Consider the following 17021-nt stretch of genomic DNA (forward strand, 5'->3'; position numbering starts at 1 on the left):
GTCCATTGAGATCAATGGATATTGAAGGGAATAACTCTGTTTAGGATTGCACGGATAGTCCAAAACCATTGGATCAAGCCCTAAAATTTTGCACAATGTCTAGATATGAAATAGTGATGCTCCTGAAGATCTGGGGTAGGATCTTACCAGCCTAGCATTTTTGGTGATCATAAGGACACTCTCCTCTCTCTTTCCGTAGTGAAAAATCTCAGGGGATCTTACCCTTTGCAAATACATACATGTTATATAATGAATATCTTTTGTCTTTCTTCGTTCCAAAAACTGCAAAGTAGAGCTCTGGAGCATCAATTTCACTCATCTCCAGATTGAAACCTGCCTAATGAGTTAAACCGATTTACCAAAGGATATCACTTGTATCTCTTTACAGAGCCGGCCGTCATTGTAGAGAAGGCAGAACCTATGAAAGTCACTGTAGGAGACATTTGTACCTTAGAGTGCAAAGTGGGTGGAACTCCTGAACTCTCAGTAGGCTGGTTTAAGGATGGAAAAGAACTGACAAGTAGCCCCAAATACAAAATCACCTTCCACAACAAAGTGGCCACTCTTAAAATCCTCGATTCCGAAAAGGACGATTCTGGCTTGTATACGTTCGAAGTGCAGAACAACGTTGGCAAAAGTGGCTGCACAGCCTCCGTCGAGGTCCTAGGTTAGTTTCACCTCTTCTCTTTGTAAAACACCCTCCAGGGTTTGTTTCTCTCTTTTAGTATAAGAGAGCTCCCGAACCCCCAGAAATAATTGGGAAGCAGGTGGATGAGAGAGACGCATATCATGCTATCTCCTTTGTGATGCATTTCGGGTAGGGGGGACAGCCGTAGGAGGGGACGGTATTTGTCCCACCCCTTTCCTCTAGGGGGGAGTCATCGCTTTCTTTCGTTTGCTTTATCTTGCACAGATCGGATTATTCCACCTTCTTTCACAAGGAAGCTTAAGGAGACTCATGGTGTACTGGGTTCCTCTGCGGCTCTTGAGTGCAAAGTTGCGGGATCCCCGCCGATTACCGTTGCTTGGTTTCAGAACGGGCAGAAAATCACCACTGGGGAGAAATATCAGACCACTTTTTCAGATAATGTCTGCATTTTGCAAATCAGTTCTCTGAACTCTGAGGACACTGGAGTTTACACGTGTAAAGCTGCTAATGTAGCAGGCGCTAACGAGACTAAGGCTCGAATGTCTGTACAAGGTCAGTATTTGCGGGCTGATGTCCGTAATTTGAAGTCTGGATAAAGCCCAGTGTTTAGATTCCATCCACAGCACCAATGACTATAGAATGAATAATAGCACTCTTTTCTCTCTTTCAGTAGTGCAAAATGTCATGGGACCTAACCCTTTGTAAATACATCCGTGTTATATAATTAATATCTTTGTCTTTCTTCATTCCAAAACTGCAATTTCACTAATTTCATGATTGAAACATACCTAATGAGTCAAACCTATTTACTGAAGGAGAACAATTCTTTCCAAAAAAATGTATTCTTTTCCATGATGTAATCAGGGGAGAAGGGAAATATTTGCTTCCATTCTGTGTTTCCAAACCTTTAACCTGTAGTATTGTTTTTTTTTTTAACGCTCATTTAGAGCCACCCTCTTTTGAGAAGGAACCTGCACCTGTGGACATTTTGCCTGGCAGAAGCGTTACCTTTACCGCTGTTGTAAGGGGAACACCCCCGTTTAAGGTGAACTGGTTTAGAGGGGTCAATGAACTCACGCCAGGCGAAAAGTGCCACATCTCTTTGGAAGAGTCTGTCACGGAGCTGGAGCTGTTCGATGTAGAGCCGCTTCAGACTGGAGAGTACACTTGCGTGGTTTCTAATGACGCCGGCAAAGTCTCTTGCACGACTCATCTTTCTGTAAAAGGTTTGTATTGTAGCACAGTGTCTTGTCCTAGTAAAGAAGCCCTAATGTTTTTGAGCCGATGGGCACCTTTGGAAGTTCGACATGGTGTGGTGGAGAACAAAATGGCGGCTGCCAAATGGCTATGACAGGAGGCAGAGCTGGCTACAAAAACGATTGCTGCAGCTTATCTTCAGCCTCACAGTGAAGATCTTTGTGCTACGGTAGCAACATTTTAGCAACATTTTTAAGTATTTTAAAACATTTTAAAGTTTGACATGGTGTGGTAGAAAACAGCAACAAAATGGCGGCTGCCAAATGGCTATTACATGAGGCAGAACCAGCCACAAAAACGATTACTGCAGCTTATCTTCAGTCTCACAGTGAAGATTTTTGTGCTGTAGTAGCAGCTGCTGCCAAAGCAAAATTTTTTAAACATCTGCCCAGCCAGTCAGATTTCCAATAGCCCATCTAAAGCCTTATTGGGCAAAAGACCTACCCAACCCCAATCCCTTTGTAGAACACTTGGCAGGCACCAGAAAAGGTATCAGCGGGAGCCCACAGGCACTACATTAGGGATTCTTGCTCTAGTATTCACCGGTTTGCCTAGCTCCTGATGTTCAACACCTGACTTCTTCTCCCTCACCAGAACCACCAGTTTTCGTGAAGAAACTAAGTGACCATTGCGTGGAGCCAGGCAAGTCCATAATTCTTGAGAGCAAGTACACGGGTAGCCTTCCGATTTCAGTGACATGGAAAAAGAACGGCGTAACTTTAAGCCAGTCTGAAAAGTGCAGCATCACTACAACGGAGAGATCCTGCATTCTGGAAATCCTTAACAGTACCAAGGATGATCAAGGAGAATACACTTGCTTGGTAGAGAATGAAGCAGGGGAAGATGTTTGTGAAGCACTGGTAACCACTTTAGGTGTGTCCTTGATGATGTTTTAATGCTCTTTGCCAACCTGGCTTTAGTTCCCCCACTTGACGGCGGTTAACCTTAATTCTGACGCTGAGTATTTATGTTCCCAGAACCTCCTTATTTTGTGACCCACGTGGCACCTCTCGAAGTGTCAGTTGGAGACTACACAACGTTGCAGTGCCAAGTTGCTGGAACACCAGAAATCATAATCTCTTGGTACAAAGGTGATACGAAATTAAGGTCGACGCCTGAGTATAAGATGTACTTCAAGGACAACGTTGCCACTCTGGTATTTAACAAAGTGGATCTCAGTGACAGCGGGGAATATATTTGCAAGGCAGAAAATAGTGTAGGAACGGCTTCTTCAAACGCCCTCTTGACCGTCCAAGGTGATAATTCTAATTACAATTGGCTGCTTCTTTGTAATTCTTTCACTTTCCCGTCCGCCAGCATGCCCCAAGAAGTGTATTATTTACTGCGCGCCTGCTTTCTTACAGAACGAAAACGCCCACCGTCTTTTGCTAGGAAGCTGAAGGACACAGAGCAAACCGTTGGCTTCCCGGTCAAACTAGTGTGCCGTCTCAATGGGTCGGAACCCATCAGTGTGAGTTGGTATAAGGATGGCGTCCCTCTACGGGATGACTTCAATGTGCAAGCCTCATACATCGATAATGTTGCAACGCTTCACCTGTTGCAAACCGAGATGAGCCACACTGGGCAGTACTCGTGCACTGCCACCAATCCGGTTGGAACGGCCACGTCTAGTGCCAAACTTACCGTCTCAGGTTTGTGTGATATTGACACTTTTGCTCCCATCTTTCTGTTCTGCCTACTTCTTTCTTAACGCCGGCAACCTGTCTCTGCATGTGGTTCTTGAAAATATGGGGTCTTTAAGTGGGGGGTCTCTTGGAGGGGTAAGTGATGTACTGGAATCCCTGGTGTTGAAAAGGGGACAATGGCTGACAACGATTTTTGTGGGTTTAAAGGGCTCCCTAGAGATGGCTGTAAGCAAGGAAATGACATATGGCTGCCAGTATTGCAAATGAAAACACACACAGAGATTTATATCAATGCACATTTTGCAGAGGACTTCTGTCTAGATTTGTTAACCTAATGCCGAAGTTTGTGTATGCTGCTACCTAATAAAAGAATCCCCCCGACAACCCATATTTGAGCTGCAGAAGCTTTAATCGGCATGCCTATTTTCAGTAGTATTAAGTTGTATGTTTTCAGTTATACCAATGGATTTTTCTTATCTTGACTCTTGGTTGGTATCTTGATCTTAATTGGGAGTATTTAATGATGAAACATTGCTGCTGACTCTTGCCCTAAAGAAATGCTTACGGTATTCAGCGACGTATATCTTGAAAAGGGAGGGGAAACCAACCAGCATTCTCCTCTTCCTTTTCATCTTCAGAACCCAAACAAGCTCCCTTGTTCGATATCACCCCGGAATCCAAAGATGTTCCAGTTGGAGAAAGTGTTGACTTTGAGTGTCACGTGACCGGAGCTCAACCGATACATATCGCCTGGGCAAAAGACGGCCGGGAAATCCGCACAGGAGGGAACTACGCAATTACGTTTGTAGCAAATACCGCCTGTTTAAGGATTCTCAGAGTAGGCAAAGGTGACTCCGGACAATACACCTGCCAAGCTAGCAATGATGTTGGGAAAGACTTTTGCTCCGCTCAGCTGAACGTGAAAGGTATTGAAATTTACCTGGCCTTGTTTCCATTTCTTACTCACACTGGAGAGGACATCACGTTTTTCAAGGTTTCTTTTTCAAAACGAGTCTTTGTTTCCAAATGGTTGACATGAGAATGAATCAGACCACTGCTAAATGAAACATATCTTGGGGAAAGCAGTCTGTCAATTTTTACCTGAACTCTTCTCTTACTTCTTGAAATTCCAGGAGAGCTAGGAGTGGGGTGGATCATGCATGTAGATACGTGATTCATTTTTCCAATCAGTAAAAGCTCTTGGCTAAGCTTTGTTAGTGTTAAGTGGAATTTAATGCAGTCCATAAACGTGAGAATGTTTTTTTTTTTACATTTTCTTTTTTTTTTAATGTTGGATAACTCCAGCCTTTATTTTATTTAAAAGAGAGAATAATAGAAATAAGAAAGAACAGAAGATTATAGTTCCATAACAAGTCAGTTCGCCCTACTAACATATTTGTTAATGATACCTATCTGGATAAATATTAATACATATTTAGTTAATACATATATACCTATCTGGCTATATATTGTAAGAAATACCCCCAATGTTCTTCAAATTCTTCTGCTGGTCTTCCATTAACTAGATTAGTAAGCGTTGCCATTTTGGTCAGTTCTCCCAACTTTTCTCTCCAGTCTGTTAATTTTGGTATATCTTCTTGTCTCCATCTTCTTGCAAGCACCATCCTTGCTGCAGTTGTTGCATGAAAGGAAAAAAAACACCTGCTTTACGAGGGAGATTTTACATTTTCATTTTATGTCTATATTTAAAAAACAGCTACATGGGGGAAAGGTAGATGTCCCAGTCCATTAATATACATGGAGTGCAGGCTTTCTCAACCAGGGTTTCTTGATGGCCCTAGAAGGGTTTCCCAAACTGGTGGGAGTTAATTAATTAATTAATTAATTAATTACGTACATACACACACACACACACAAAATTTGTTAAACATTTATTGGGTATATATAGTCATGTTGACACCCCACCAAACTGGCCAATGATGAGCCTGGAGGGGGTGGAAAGGGGAGGGACCCCAAGTGTTCACAGCTATGCTTCCCAATCATATTCTGCACAATTGCACCAGTTCTGGGATTTCTCAGAGCTTGAAGAGTGTTTCAGGGGTTTCTCCATGGTAAGGGAGTTGAGAAAGGCTGCTGTAGTAGAAGGGAAACACATTACAACTTGGCGAACTAGCAACTGGCCTCTTTATTTGTCACAGTTACTCCAAAATCAATGCCAGTGCCTCCCCATTTTGAAGGGTTTCAGAGTGACAACTCTCACAGTGCCAATCAAATGTCAGAGGGGGTAGAAGGAGAGAAAAAGGAATATGTGCACCTTTTCCCTGTCCCCTCAATTCCCCCTAACAGAAGAATGATCATTTCTATGAGGGAGTTCTGTCAAGAGCTTCTCCAATTATTGATCTTTTCTTCGGCACAGGAGGAGAAAGAAGTGTTCTTCTAGGTGAAGCAGAAATCCCAGCTTTCCCTTGCTCACCTCTTGTCACTACTAATTGGGGCTGTGCTCAAATACCTGTGCTTCTCCTGCCCTTCCCCCACTCTGTGTGAGTCGGGGGGCAGAGCAGTGGCATGCACAAATTATTTTATAGTATTGCCTCTCTGGTCAATGAGGACTTCCATTCAGTATTGGCAAAAAGTCACAATGAGACCAAAAATTTATCTCAAGTGGTTTAAATAGCCGGTGTAACACATTATTGAATTGCTCTAAATTTTGTGCATGAAAATGAATCAGGCTGCTGCCAACTGAAACGTATCTTGTGAAAACCAGTCCATCAGTCTTTACTTGAACTCTTTTCTTCCTTCTTCTTGAAATTCCAGGAGAGCTAGGAGTGGGGTGGATCATACATGTAGATATTTGATTCATTTTTCTAATCAGTAAAAGCTCTTGGCTAAGCTTCGTTAGCTATTAAAATAGCTAACAAATAGCTTATAAAGCTATTTAAAGGAATACATACATACATACATACATACATACATACATACATACATACATACATACATACATACATACATACATACATACATACATACATACATACGGTGCAATTGAATATACAACATAAAGGGAAGCCTGCCTGTCCCTAAATAGTTTGGCCCAAGATAGACAGACTCTTTGAGCCCTTTCTTGTCCCCCCTCTTCTCAAGTTTCACTTTGGCTTGTTGCCACTGAACATTAAAGGTAAAGGTAAAGGTATCCCCTGTGCAAGCACCGAGTCATGTCTGACCCTTGGGGTGACACCCTCCAGCGTTTTCATGGCAGACTCAATACGGGGTGGTTTGCCAGTGCCTTCCCCAGTCATTACCGTTTACCCCCCAGCAAGCTGGGTACTCATTTTACCGACCTCGGAAGGATGGAAGGCTGAGTCAACCTTGAGCCAGCTGCTGGGATTGAACTCCCAGCCTCATGGGCAAAGCTTTCAGATGGCTGCCTTACCACTCTGCACCACAAGAGGCTCATTCCACTGAACATTACTGCTATAATTTCCACAGTAAAACGCATGCATTCTTCACCACCATCATAAATGCTGAACGCTGTTTTCCGTCTGGTCTCTTAGAACCTCCCAAGTTTGTAAAGAAACTAGAATCCGCAAGAATGGTGAAACAGGGCGATTCCTGCCAATTGGAATGCAAGATCAGTGGATCCCCGGAAATCAAGGTTGTCTGGTACAAGAATGACCATGAAATCAGCGCGAGCGACAAATACTACATAACATTCAACGAATCCATAGCCGTGCTAACCATTGTGAATGCCACCCTTGAAGACGGTGGGGATTACATTTGTGAAGCCCTCAATTCGGCGGGCACTGCGAGCTGCAGTACTGTAGTCACAGTCAAAGGTGAGAGTTGATGTTTCCGTAGCCTGCCTTCCTTTCTCCTGCCTTGTGTCTTCTCTGCTGTTGCATGACTCAATGAGGGAGGGGCCATGGCTTACGGGCAGAGCATCTGCTTGGCCTACAGAAGGTCCCCATACAGCCCCCAACATTTCTAGTAAGGGGGTCAGGTAGTAGGTGATGTGAAAGACCTGTGCAGGAGACCCTGGAGAGCCACTACTAGTCTGAGTAGAAAGCTTTGACCTTGACAGACCAAGGGCATGGTTCAGTATAAGGGAGCTACATGTGTTCCTGTATGACTTAAACCAGTGGTCCCCAACCTTTTCATCACCGGGGACTGGCCAACGCTTGACAATTTTACTGAGGCCCGGGGGGGGGGGTAGTCTTTTGCTGAGGGACGTCGCCGCCGCATGAGCCCCTACTCCACTTGCTTTCCTGCTGGCGCCCTGACTACCTGCCACCCACTGGGGGGTGCTGCCAGCAGCAGCTGTGGAGTACCACGCCGAGGGGGAGCCCCAGCCATGGCGGCCGCTGGAGAGCACCAAAGGTGAGCCGGCAGCAAAATGGCAGGGCAGCCCCCAAGGCAGCAGCCAGGAGGAGGACAAGGAGGAGGCGCGGCCCGGTACTGACTCATCTATGGACCAGTCCCTGGACCGGGGGTTGGGGACCACTGACTTAAACAATTGCTTGGAGATGAGTAGTAAAAACCATAAGTAGTAAAGTATAAGAGATCGCAAAACAAAAGTACAAGAGATAGCAAAATTGGCTGAAGTGCTGATGGGGGTAAGACCCAAGCACGCTATGCTAACGTATTGTAAAATGATCTCCAAGTATGCCAGCATAGAAGCAGCAGCCTTAAAGGTTCAGTTCTCGTTTTAGCCTTCTCTGGCCCTGAAGCAACAGAACCGTACAGGAGCAGAATACATTAATGGTCGCAGCCCATTTCCTGTCTTTCAATCTGCAATGGTCTGAGGTTTAAAGACACCTTACACCCTACAGTTTGACACCCTATACCTTCTTGAACATCTAACTCATACGTAGGAGATCAGTGACAAGAGATAGCAGGTGGATGGCTCGAACAAGTGGGTGATAATGAAAGACATGAGTTTAGAGGAGTAGGAGGACCAGCTTTCTGTGTGGGTGCATCTGCAGGGACTATGAGCTGCTTGTCCGTTCGCTCCTAGCAACGCTCTATAGATAGAAAAGATATTAAATACAAATAAGGTGGAAACTCACGGCTTATTTTTAGTTCTCGGTGCTCATAAAGATAGAAAGGAAGTCAGTAACAGTATACCCTTGGATAAAGAAGGTACAGGGACACAAAATTTAAGAAAAGGAGTAGATGAAGAATTGTAAGATTTGAGTCCAGTAGCAACTTAAAGACCACCTAGATCTTTAGGATGCTTTGGGCTGATCCTGGGTTGAGCAGGGGGTTGGACTAGATGGCCTATATGGCCCTTCTAACTATGATTCTATGATCTTCCAGGATATAAGCTTTTACAAGTCATGAGATTGGCTGTTCTTTAAAGTTCTACTGGACTTCAGCTTTGTTGTTCTGCTTCAGACCAACATGATTACCCACCAGAAACTACCTCAATAGATACAGCCTGTAGCAAAACCATGGTGCATAGTGAAGGTTACACCCAATTCCTTTTGCGCAGTATTCTAAAAGAATCCGTGATGAGCGGTCAGAGAATTCCAGGAGGGAACCTACAACTGAACTGGATACTGAACTGGCCTCATCTAATGGGGTCAGCACTTTTGAAAGCTAAAGGACTTACTTGGCAGAAGAGGGATTTACAAGTGTTGACTCCTGGCATCAGTTGCTGAGTGTCCTGCCCACCCTTCCCCTGGCCCCCGGTGAATTAAGAAACCATTCCCTGGAGTCCAATTACCCAAGCTCATTTTCTTGGTCTTCTTTTATAGAACCTCCTGTTTTTAGCAAGAGGCCAAGCCCTGTGGACACACTTAAGGGCTCTGATGTCATCCTTCAGTGTGAAATTGGAGGCACACCACCATTTGAAGTGGCATGGTTCAAGGACAGGAAGCAAGTCAGGAGCAGCAAGAAGTACAAAGTTACAACAAAGAATTTCAATGCCAGTGTTCACATTCTTAACCTCGAAGCGGCTGACACTGGGGACTATCAGTGCAAAGTCACCAATGAGGTGGGGAGTGACACTTGTGTGTGCGCAGTGAAGTTCAAAGGTCAGTCTTGCAACAGACAAGGTTCTCCTATAGCATGTCTTCTGCTTGTCGTTTTTGTTTTCTCTCTTAACCGCGGTTTGTTCTTTCCCCCTTCCAGAACCACCGCGGTTTATTAAGAAGCTGAGCGACTCTTCCACCTATGCAGGGGAACCCACTATGCTGCGGGCCGTAGTCGAAGGCTCCCAGCCGATCTCTGTCATGTGGCTTAAGGACAAGGGTGAAATAATCCGAGAAAGTCAAAACATCCAGATTTCGTTTTCAGACAACATTGCAACTCTTCAGATTGCGAATGCCGAAACCGCCAATTCTGGGAAATACATTTGCCAGATTAAGAACGATGCCGGAATGCGAGAATGTGCAGGACATTTGCAAGTTCTAGGTTGGTACTGACATAAGAACGAAAACCGCCTTTGCTATCTCAACAGTGTAATCATTTGCTTCTTGGGCTCGGCTTTGCAACTCATTGTGGTACATTATCTCCCTCTTTCCCAGAACCGGCGGTGATTTTAGAGACACCAGAACCAATGGTCGTTACGGCTGGCAATGCGTTCACTTTGGAGTGCACCGTGGGTGGGACGCCAGAGTTGATTACCAAGTGGTATAAGGATGGAAGAGAACTCACCAACAGTCGCAAACATCAGATCATCTTTTCCAACAAAGTGGCGACTCTTAAAGTTCTTTCGGCAGACATGGGGGACCGGGGGCTGTACACTTTCGAGGTGCACAATGAAGTCGGGAAAAGCAGCTGCACTTGCTCAGTCGACATCTCAGGTGAGCCAGGACTCTTCCTTCCGGCCCGCCATTTTTCTTTCCTTTGACTGTGTCTGCTGAACCAGGATCAGCCTCTTGTTCAAACGCATGTTGTTGCTTTTCCTTTTACGCAGACCAAGTGGTGCCTCCTTCTTTCGTAAGGCGGTTAAAAGAGACCTACGGTGTGCTGGGATCTTCCGTCGTCTTGGAGTGCAAAATTGCTGGATCTCTCCCTATTTCGGTCACTTGGTTTTATGGTGGAAATGAGATTGCCAGTGGGGAAAAATATGAGACCGTCTTTTCAGAGAATGTCTGTGCGTTGAAGGTGAACGCTCTGGATTCCTCCGATACGGGGCCCTACACCTGCACTGCTGCAAACATGGCTGGCTCTGATGAGTGCAGCGCCTTCTTGACCGTGCAAGGTCAGTAGATGTTTGATAAGCCATGTTTCTTCTGCGTGCGAATCTCGCTTTCGTGAAGGTTCGTTTTACGAATATTTCACCTACCTTTGCTGTGTCTTTCTAAATGCAGAGCCTCCATCTTTTGCAAAGTCGCCCGATCCATTGGAGGTTTTGCCTGGGATGAGTGTAACATTCAGGGCTCTGATCAGAGGAACACCTCCATTCAAAGTCAATTGGTTTAAAGGGAGTCGGGAACTGGTGCCAGGGAAAACATGCAATATTGTCGTAACAGACTCAACAGCAGAGCTGGAATTGTTTGAAGTCGGACCGCTTCAGACTGGAGATTACACGTGCCTGGCCACTAACGATGCCGGCAGCGCTTCGTGCACGACCCATCTCTTTGTCAAAGGTTAGTCCCAAATGCTACCCAGTATCCCAGTTGTGGTACGTACCCATTATCATGAACCCCGTAGTTCCTGACCCGCGTCCCTCATTCTTCTTTGTTCATTTTCGCTCCTGGATCTCCCGCTAGGTTGTGGCACCTCCACGGGCCCTTTCCACAGCACCCCTCCCATCCTTACCCTGCATCTCAAAAAGCTTGTTCAGCTGTGCCTTCTTATCGCCGCGCTTCAAGGTTGTCTTCTCCTGCTATGTAGTCTAAATCAGGGGTAGTCAACCTGTGGTCCTCCAGATGTTCATGGACTACAATTCCCAAGAGCCCCTGCCAGCGTTTGCTGGCAGGGGCTCATGGGAATTGTAGTCCATGAACATCTGGAGGACCACTGGTTGACTATCCCTGGTCTAAATAACAGATGGCCAAAGAAGCGGGCTTTGGCACCTCTGAGATCAGAGAAACACTATTGCTCTTTTCCTGTGTGAACCCGAGTTCCGGCCAAAAGCCTATTTCCTGCTGCATTCCCAAAGCTCAGGTATATGATCTGTGTGGACCCCCTCCTCGGTGTCTCTGTCAAGATTCCTGTCTGTGACCATAGATGAAGTGTAGATCCTGAATTCTGATTCTTCCAATAAAGACTTCTACTTAAAGCTTTGGCCTGAAGCCCAAGAGTCTGGGGAATGATTCTGTGGGATCTCAACCTCTTGGTTCCTGACACCCATACACATATGTATCTATGCACACACATTCACACACAGGGTACAGTTTTTGACCTGACCTTTCCCTTTGTCTAACTCTACCCCAGAGCCAGCTGTCTTTGTGAAGAAACTGAGCGATTTCAGCGTCGAGCACGGCAAATCCATTGTCCTGGAAAGCACATTCAGCGGGACACCCCCACTTTCGGTCTCCTGGAAGAAGAATGGCTTAAACATCACAGCGTCTCCAAAATACATGATCACAACAACAGAAAAATCAGGGATCCTGGAAATTCCTAACAGCAGCAGAGAAGACGAAGGAGAATACACGTGCGATATTGCAAATGATGCCGGGGAGGACACGTGCCATGGCCTTGTATCAATCTTAGGTGTGTTACTCTCTTAAATTGTATGCCTGTTTGGCGTAGTAGTTAGGAGTGCAGACTTCTAATCTGGGTTCAATTCTGCACTCCCCCACATGCAGCCAGCTGGGTGACCTTGGGCTCACCACAGCACTGATAAAGCTGTTCTGACCAAGCAGTGATATCAGGGCTCTCTCAGCCTCACCTCCCTCACAGGGTCTCTGTTGTGGGGAGAGGAAAGGGAAGGGAACTGTAAGCCGCTTTGAGACTCCTTCAGGTAGAGAAAAGCAGCATATAAGAACCAACTCTTCTTCTTCTTCAGTAATATGAGGGCTCTCTCAGCCCCACCTCCCTCACAGGGTGTCTGTTGTGGGGAGAGGAAAGGGAAGACGAATGTAAGCCACTTTGAAACTCCTTCAGGTAGAGAAAAGCGGCATATAAAAACCCACTCTTCTTCTTCTTCTAAATTAGTGGCTATCATACAGTGGGCTTGATTGGACCGATTATTGACCGTGTCCTTTTATACTTCAGAACCGCCTCACTTTGTGAAACACTTGGAGCGTGTGGAGGTGATTGTGGGGGAGCCTGTAACTCTGCAGTGCCAGGTTGCTGGAACCCCAGAAATCAAAGTGTCATGGTACAAAGGAGATACCAAGCTAAGGTCTACTCCCGCTTATAAAATGCACTTCAAGAACAACATGGCGTCACTCACCTTCAGCCAGGTGGAGAATGCAGACATTGGTGAATATGTCTGCAAGGCAGAAAACAGCGTCGGGTTCGCAACATCAACAGCAGTGCTCACTGTCAAAGGTGATGGTTTCTTTTCAGAGAACGGAGCCTTATCATTTCGTAATTATAAGTATAAACCGTGTGCATGAAATGCGTTAAGGGCATGTTCCACTCACATCATGGGAACAGCGTCCATGAACAGAGTGATTGGACTGTTTTCCTGGGTCCGTATATGTACCCCTAGTCATGCATGTAGACTCTGTATGAAGACTTTAGGAGGAACAGAAATATCAGTGAAAACCTCCAGTGCCATCCAGCCATCCTTCTCCTTGCTTTGGAAATTACTGAACATGAGGAGCAACTTGCATTGATCAGGGGAGGGGGGCTAGAGGGTAATGTGAGGCATGCATGGACATGGTGCTTGGGTTGTTTTCTGTTGTTTAATTATTGGTTTTGGTAAGTTTTTATTGGGGTTTTTGGACATTGGGATGTTACGTATTGGGGTTTTATTGTGCGCCACCGCAAGCCCTTGTGGGAGCGGCCAGGTAGAAACGCAAAGATAGATAGATAGATAGATAGATAGATAGATAGATAGATAGATAGATAGATAGATAGATAGATAGATAGATAGATAGATAGATAGATAGATAGATAGATAGATAGATAGATAATTCTTCTGCACCCATGCATGCGCCCATGCGCATGGGGAAGGGGGAGGAAAATCCCACATCGGATGAGGATCCTCCATATGCAGCCCCCATCCCTGCAGTCCAAAAGCTACACGCCCTCAAATGTCTTTTGAGGAATCTTGTATAAATTATTATAAGCTCCAATGTCTTTTTTTTGCAGACCGTAAACTCCCGCCCTCATTTACGAGAAAGCTGAAAGATCTCCAGGAGACTCTTGGTTCTCCAGTCACTTTTGACGGCCGAATAACTGGCTCCGAACCCATTGAAGTGTCTTGGTATAAGGATGGGGTGTTGCTGAGAGGGGACGAAAACATTCAAATAACCTTCTTAAATAACGTAGCGACTCTTCAGATCTTGCAGACCAACGAGGGTCACAGCGGCCAGTACACCTGCTCTGCCCACAACGCTATCGGAAAAGCTTCTTCAGCTGCCAAGCTCCAGCTCACAGGTTCGTACTAAATTTAACCTCCGCGCACATTGCTTTGGTTTCACTCGAAAGGACAGATCGGGGGAGCCTGTGAGAACATTGGAGACAGAGGCTTTTTGAAGGGCTTGCCTCAACAAGAAGTGCATTCAGTTTCAAGTGGGCAGCTGTGATGGTCTGCAACAGAAGGGCATGATCGGAGACCAGCAGGATTGTAAAGGTCTAAGCTCCCTTGGTAATGTACCATCGTACGTTTTGCTTTTTAGAACACCTGAAGCCTCCGTTCTTTGATCTGAAACCTTCGCCCCTCGATGTGGCTCTCGGGGAAAGTGGTTCTTTCAAGTGCCATGTCACGGGATCAGCGCCGCTCAAAGTTACTTGGGCAAAAGACAACCGAGAGATACGCCCTGGAGGAAATTACAAAATCACCGTGGTAGAAAACACCGCCACGCTTACCATCCTTAAAGTAGGTAAAGGTGATGCTGGACTGTATACCTGCTACGCAAGCAACAATGCCGGGAAGGATTCTTGCGCTGCTCAGCTCAGCTTCAAAGGTAATTTACGAAACGGCTGTTTTTGTTTGTTCTTTAGCTCCTTTTTTATAATGGAAACGAAAATGGGGGAGGGAGAGTCTATCTTCTGATATTTGGAGTGGTAAGGGGGAATAGCACCCCTGAGCAGCATTAGAAGCTGATAAAAAAATATTTGGGGGATTTTTATATGAAGTTATTTTAATGTGAAAATTAATATCCTGCCATACTTCAAATTTGCAACTTGCAAGGTTGTTAAACTTAGTAACGTGTGGAAATACATTAGGCCTTAAACTGTCTGAATATAGAAGGTCATTTATTAACTATGTGATACTTGAGTGGGGTATATTTTTAGATGAAAATAATTGTGGGTAGCTTTCTCCCAAAGATGAGTGACTGTGTCATCTTTATGCCTTTTTATGTCCATTAAAGTCAATGGGCTTAGAAGGGTATAACTTCTAAGATTGGACTGTAAACTATAGAAATATGAACTCCAAAATAAGAGCAGATAAGAAAAAAGATTGTTAGTATTAGAACAGAATTATAAATTACCCTATTTTTAAACATGTGATACAAGCAAGTTTTGCGGAAATTTTCGTATGGAAGTCTGGAGAAAAGGAGTTTGTGGGGGGCACAATTGCTTTCTTTAAATATTTGAAAGGCTACTACTTAGGACAGGGAGCTTTTCTGCGTTGGCAGCAAAGGTTAGGACTCACAACAATGGGTTTCAATTGCAGGCAAGGGAGGAAATTTACAGTTCAGCTGTGAAATCGGTTGCCTAGGGAGGTGGCGAGCTCCTCCTCACTGGCAATTTTCAAGCAGCGGCTGGACAGACACTTATCCGGGATGCTTCAGGCTGATCCTCCACTGTGCAGTACGGTGGACTTGATGGCCTGTATGGTCCCTTCCAATTCGATGAATTTGTGATTCTGTATTTTTAGGGCAGTTCAAACTTTATTACAGTCGTTCAGACCAAGTTAGATGAAGTTAATACATAAAAGACCAAAAGCATATGGTCATTTAATATAATACAATACAGATCATAAAACAGAACTTAAAAGTATGCTACTTTTGTATTTTAGGAGCACAGATTGTTGTCCTGTAATGCATAAAAATCTTGCCAGGAAAAAAAAGCTGGCAATTCTAAACACAGGATATTAGGCTAGATTAGAAGAAATCAGTAGAAAGCCCCTCCCCCCCCAAAAAAATTAAAGACAAACGGAAAGAACGTTGCACTGTATAAAGATATGGGGTGGGGGGGAAGTAGCTGGGTGTTGTCTTCACTCTGCTTTCCATAGCAAGCATAGGCTCACATTCATTTTTTTTCCCTTTCCAGGTTTTGGATTTTGTAGTTGTAGGATTGGCGGGGGAAGCACAGCAGTTGGCATTAGCACAGTGTTGTACACAACCCTGAGTGTTCAAGGAGCTGGGGAGGAGTATGGGAGCACTTCAGGAGTGTGTGTGTGTTCTTAAGTCCCCAGGAAGGCAAGGGGGACAGGACTGGGCTGGATGGCCCTTTGTGGTCTCTTCCAGCTCTGTGTGATTCTGCCTCTGGGGGCAAATATGACTGTAACAGTGGGTGATTTGGAATTTCTTCTACTTGCACTTTCCTTGGCTTCTAAGGGAAACTGGGCAGAGGAAAGATATTCAGGGTAGGGAGGGGGAAATGCTGAACAGGATGGGTGATCACTCAATATGATTTGCAAAGCTGATTGTAATCATATTGCTATATTATTCTGAGTTGTATAATGCAGCGGTCCCCAACCTGCATTATACAACTCAGAACCGGTCAACACTTGACAATGTTACTGAGGCCCGGGGGGGGGGGTCTTTTGCCGAGGGACATCGCCACCGCCTGAGCCCCTGCTCCGCTTGCTTTCCTGCTGGCGCCCCTGACTTCCCACCGCCCACTGGGGGGCTCTGCCAGCAGCAGCTGCGCAGTGCCATACCGAGGGGAAGCCCCGGGCATGGCAGCTGCCGGAGAGTACCAAAAGTGAGCCGGCGGCAGTGGCAGGGCAGCCCCTGAGGCAGCAGCCGGGGAGGAGGATGAGGAGGATCCGCGGCCCGGTACCAACTGATCCACGGACTGGTACCGGTCCTTAGACTGGGGGTTGGGGACCACTGGTATAATGCATAAAATAGAGGCCATGTGTAAGGATTGGGTTGGATAACTAATAAATAAATAAACAATATCTAATAAAGGGTTTTACATGGAGCTTGTTCTTGTTTGGCGGTAGAGGAAAGACCTTTGTACTATCTTAAGGGGGTTTAAGAGCGTCAGCTTCTAATCTGGCAAGCTGGGTTTGATTCCCTGCTCCTCCATATGCAGCCAGCTAGGTGACCTTGGGCTCATCACAGCCCTGATAGTACTGTTCTCACAGAGCAGTCCTGTCAGAGCTCTCTCAGACTCACCTACCTCGCAGGGTGTCTGTTGCGAGGAGAGGAAGGGAAGGCAATTGTAGCTACTTTGATTTCGGGCAGTGCCTTCGGGCAGTGAAAAAC

The 17021-nt window shown here is 45.5% G+C and overlaps 1 protein-coding gene across 5 annotated transcripts in view; it reads left to right on the plus strand.

The window, feature by feature from the left end:
• Window positions 1–17021, plus strand: part of TTN (titin) — a 356587-nt gene that overhangs the window by 121482 nt on the left and 218084 nt on the right. For all 5 annotated transcript variants that reach the window (XM_077319578.1, XM_077319579.1, XM_077319580.1 and 2 more), the window contains 17 exons: window positions 389–667; window positions 914–1201; window positions 1597–1875; window positions 2501–2779; window positions 2884–3162; window positions 3271–3558; window positions 4191–4478; window positions 7065–7346; window positions 9267–9545; window positions 9643–9924; window positions 10038–10316; window positions 10430–10717; window positions 10827–11105; window positions 11896–12174; window positions 12679–12957; window positions 13726–14013; window positions 14256–14543. In XM_077319578.1, the coding sequence (XP_077175693.1) occupies window positions 389–667; window positions 914–1201; window positions 1597–1875; window positions 2501–2779; window positions 2884–3162; window positions 3271–3558; window positions 4191–4478; window positions 7065–7346; window positions 9267–9545; window positions 9643–9924; window positions 10038–10316; window positions 10430–10717; window positions 10827–11105; window positions 11896–12174; window positions 12679–12957; window positions 13726–14013; window positions 14256–14543 (4803 nt within the window). The remainder of the gene's footprint in view (window positions 1–388; window positions 668–913; window positions 1202–1596; window positions 1876–2500; window positions 2780–2883; window positions 3163–3270; window positions 3559–4190; window positions 4479–7064; window positions 7347–9266; window positions 9546–9642; window positions 9925–10037; window positions 10317–10429; window positions 10718–10826; window positions 11106–11895; window positions 12175–12678; window positions 12958–13725; window positions 14014–14255; window positions 14544–17021) is intronic.

Source organism: Paroedura picta, chromosome 2 (genome assembly GCF_049243985.1).
Source record: "Paroedura picta isolate Pp20150507F chromosome 2, Ppicta_v3.0, whole genome shotgun sequence".
Taxonomy (NCBI): Eukaryota; Metazoa; Chordata; class Lepidosauria; order Squamata; family Gekkonidae; genus Paroedura; species Paroedura picta.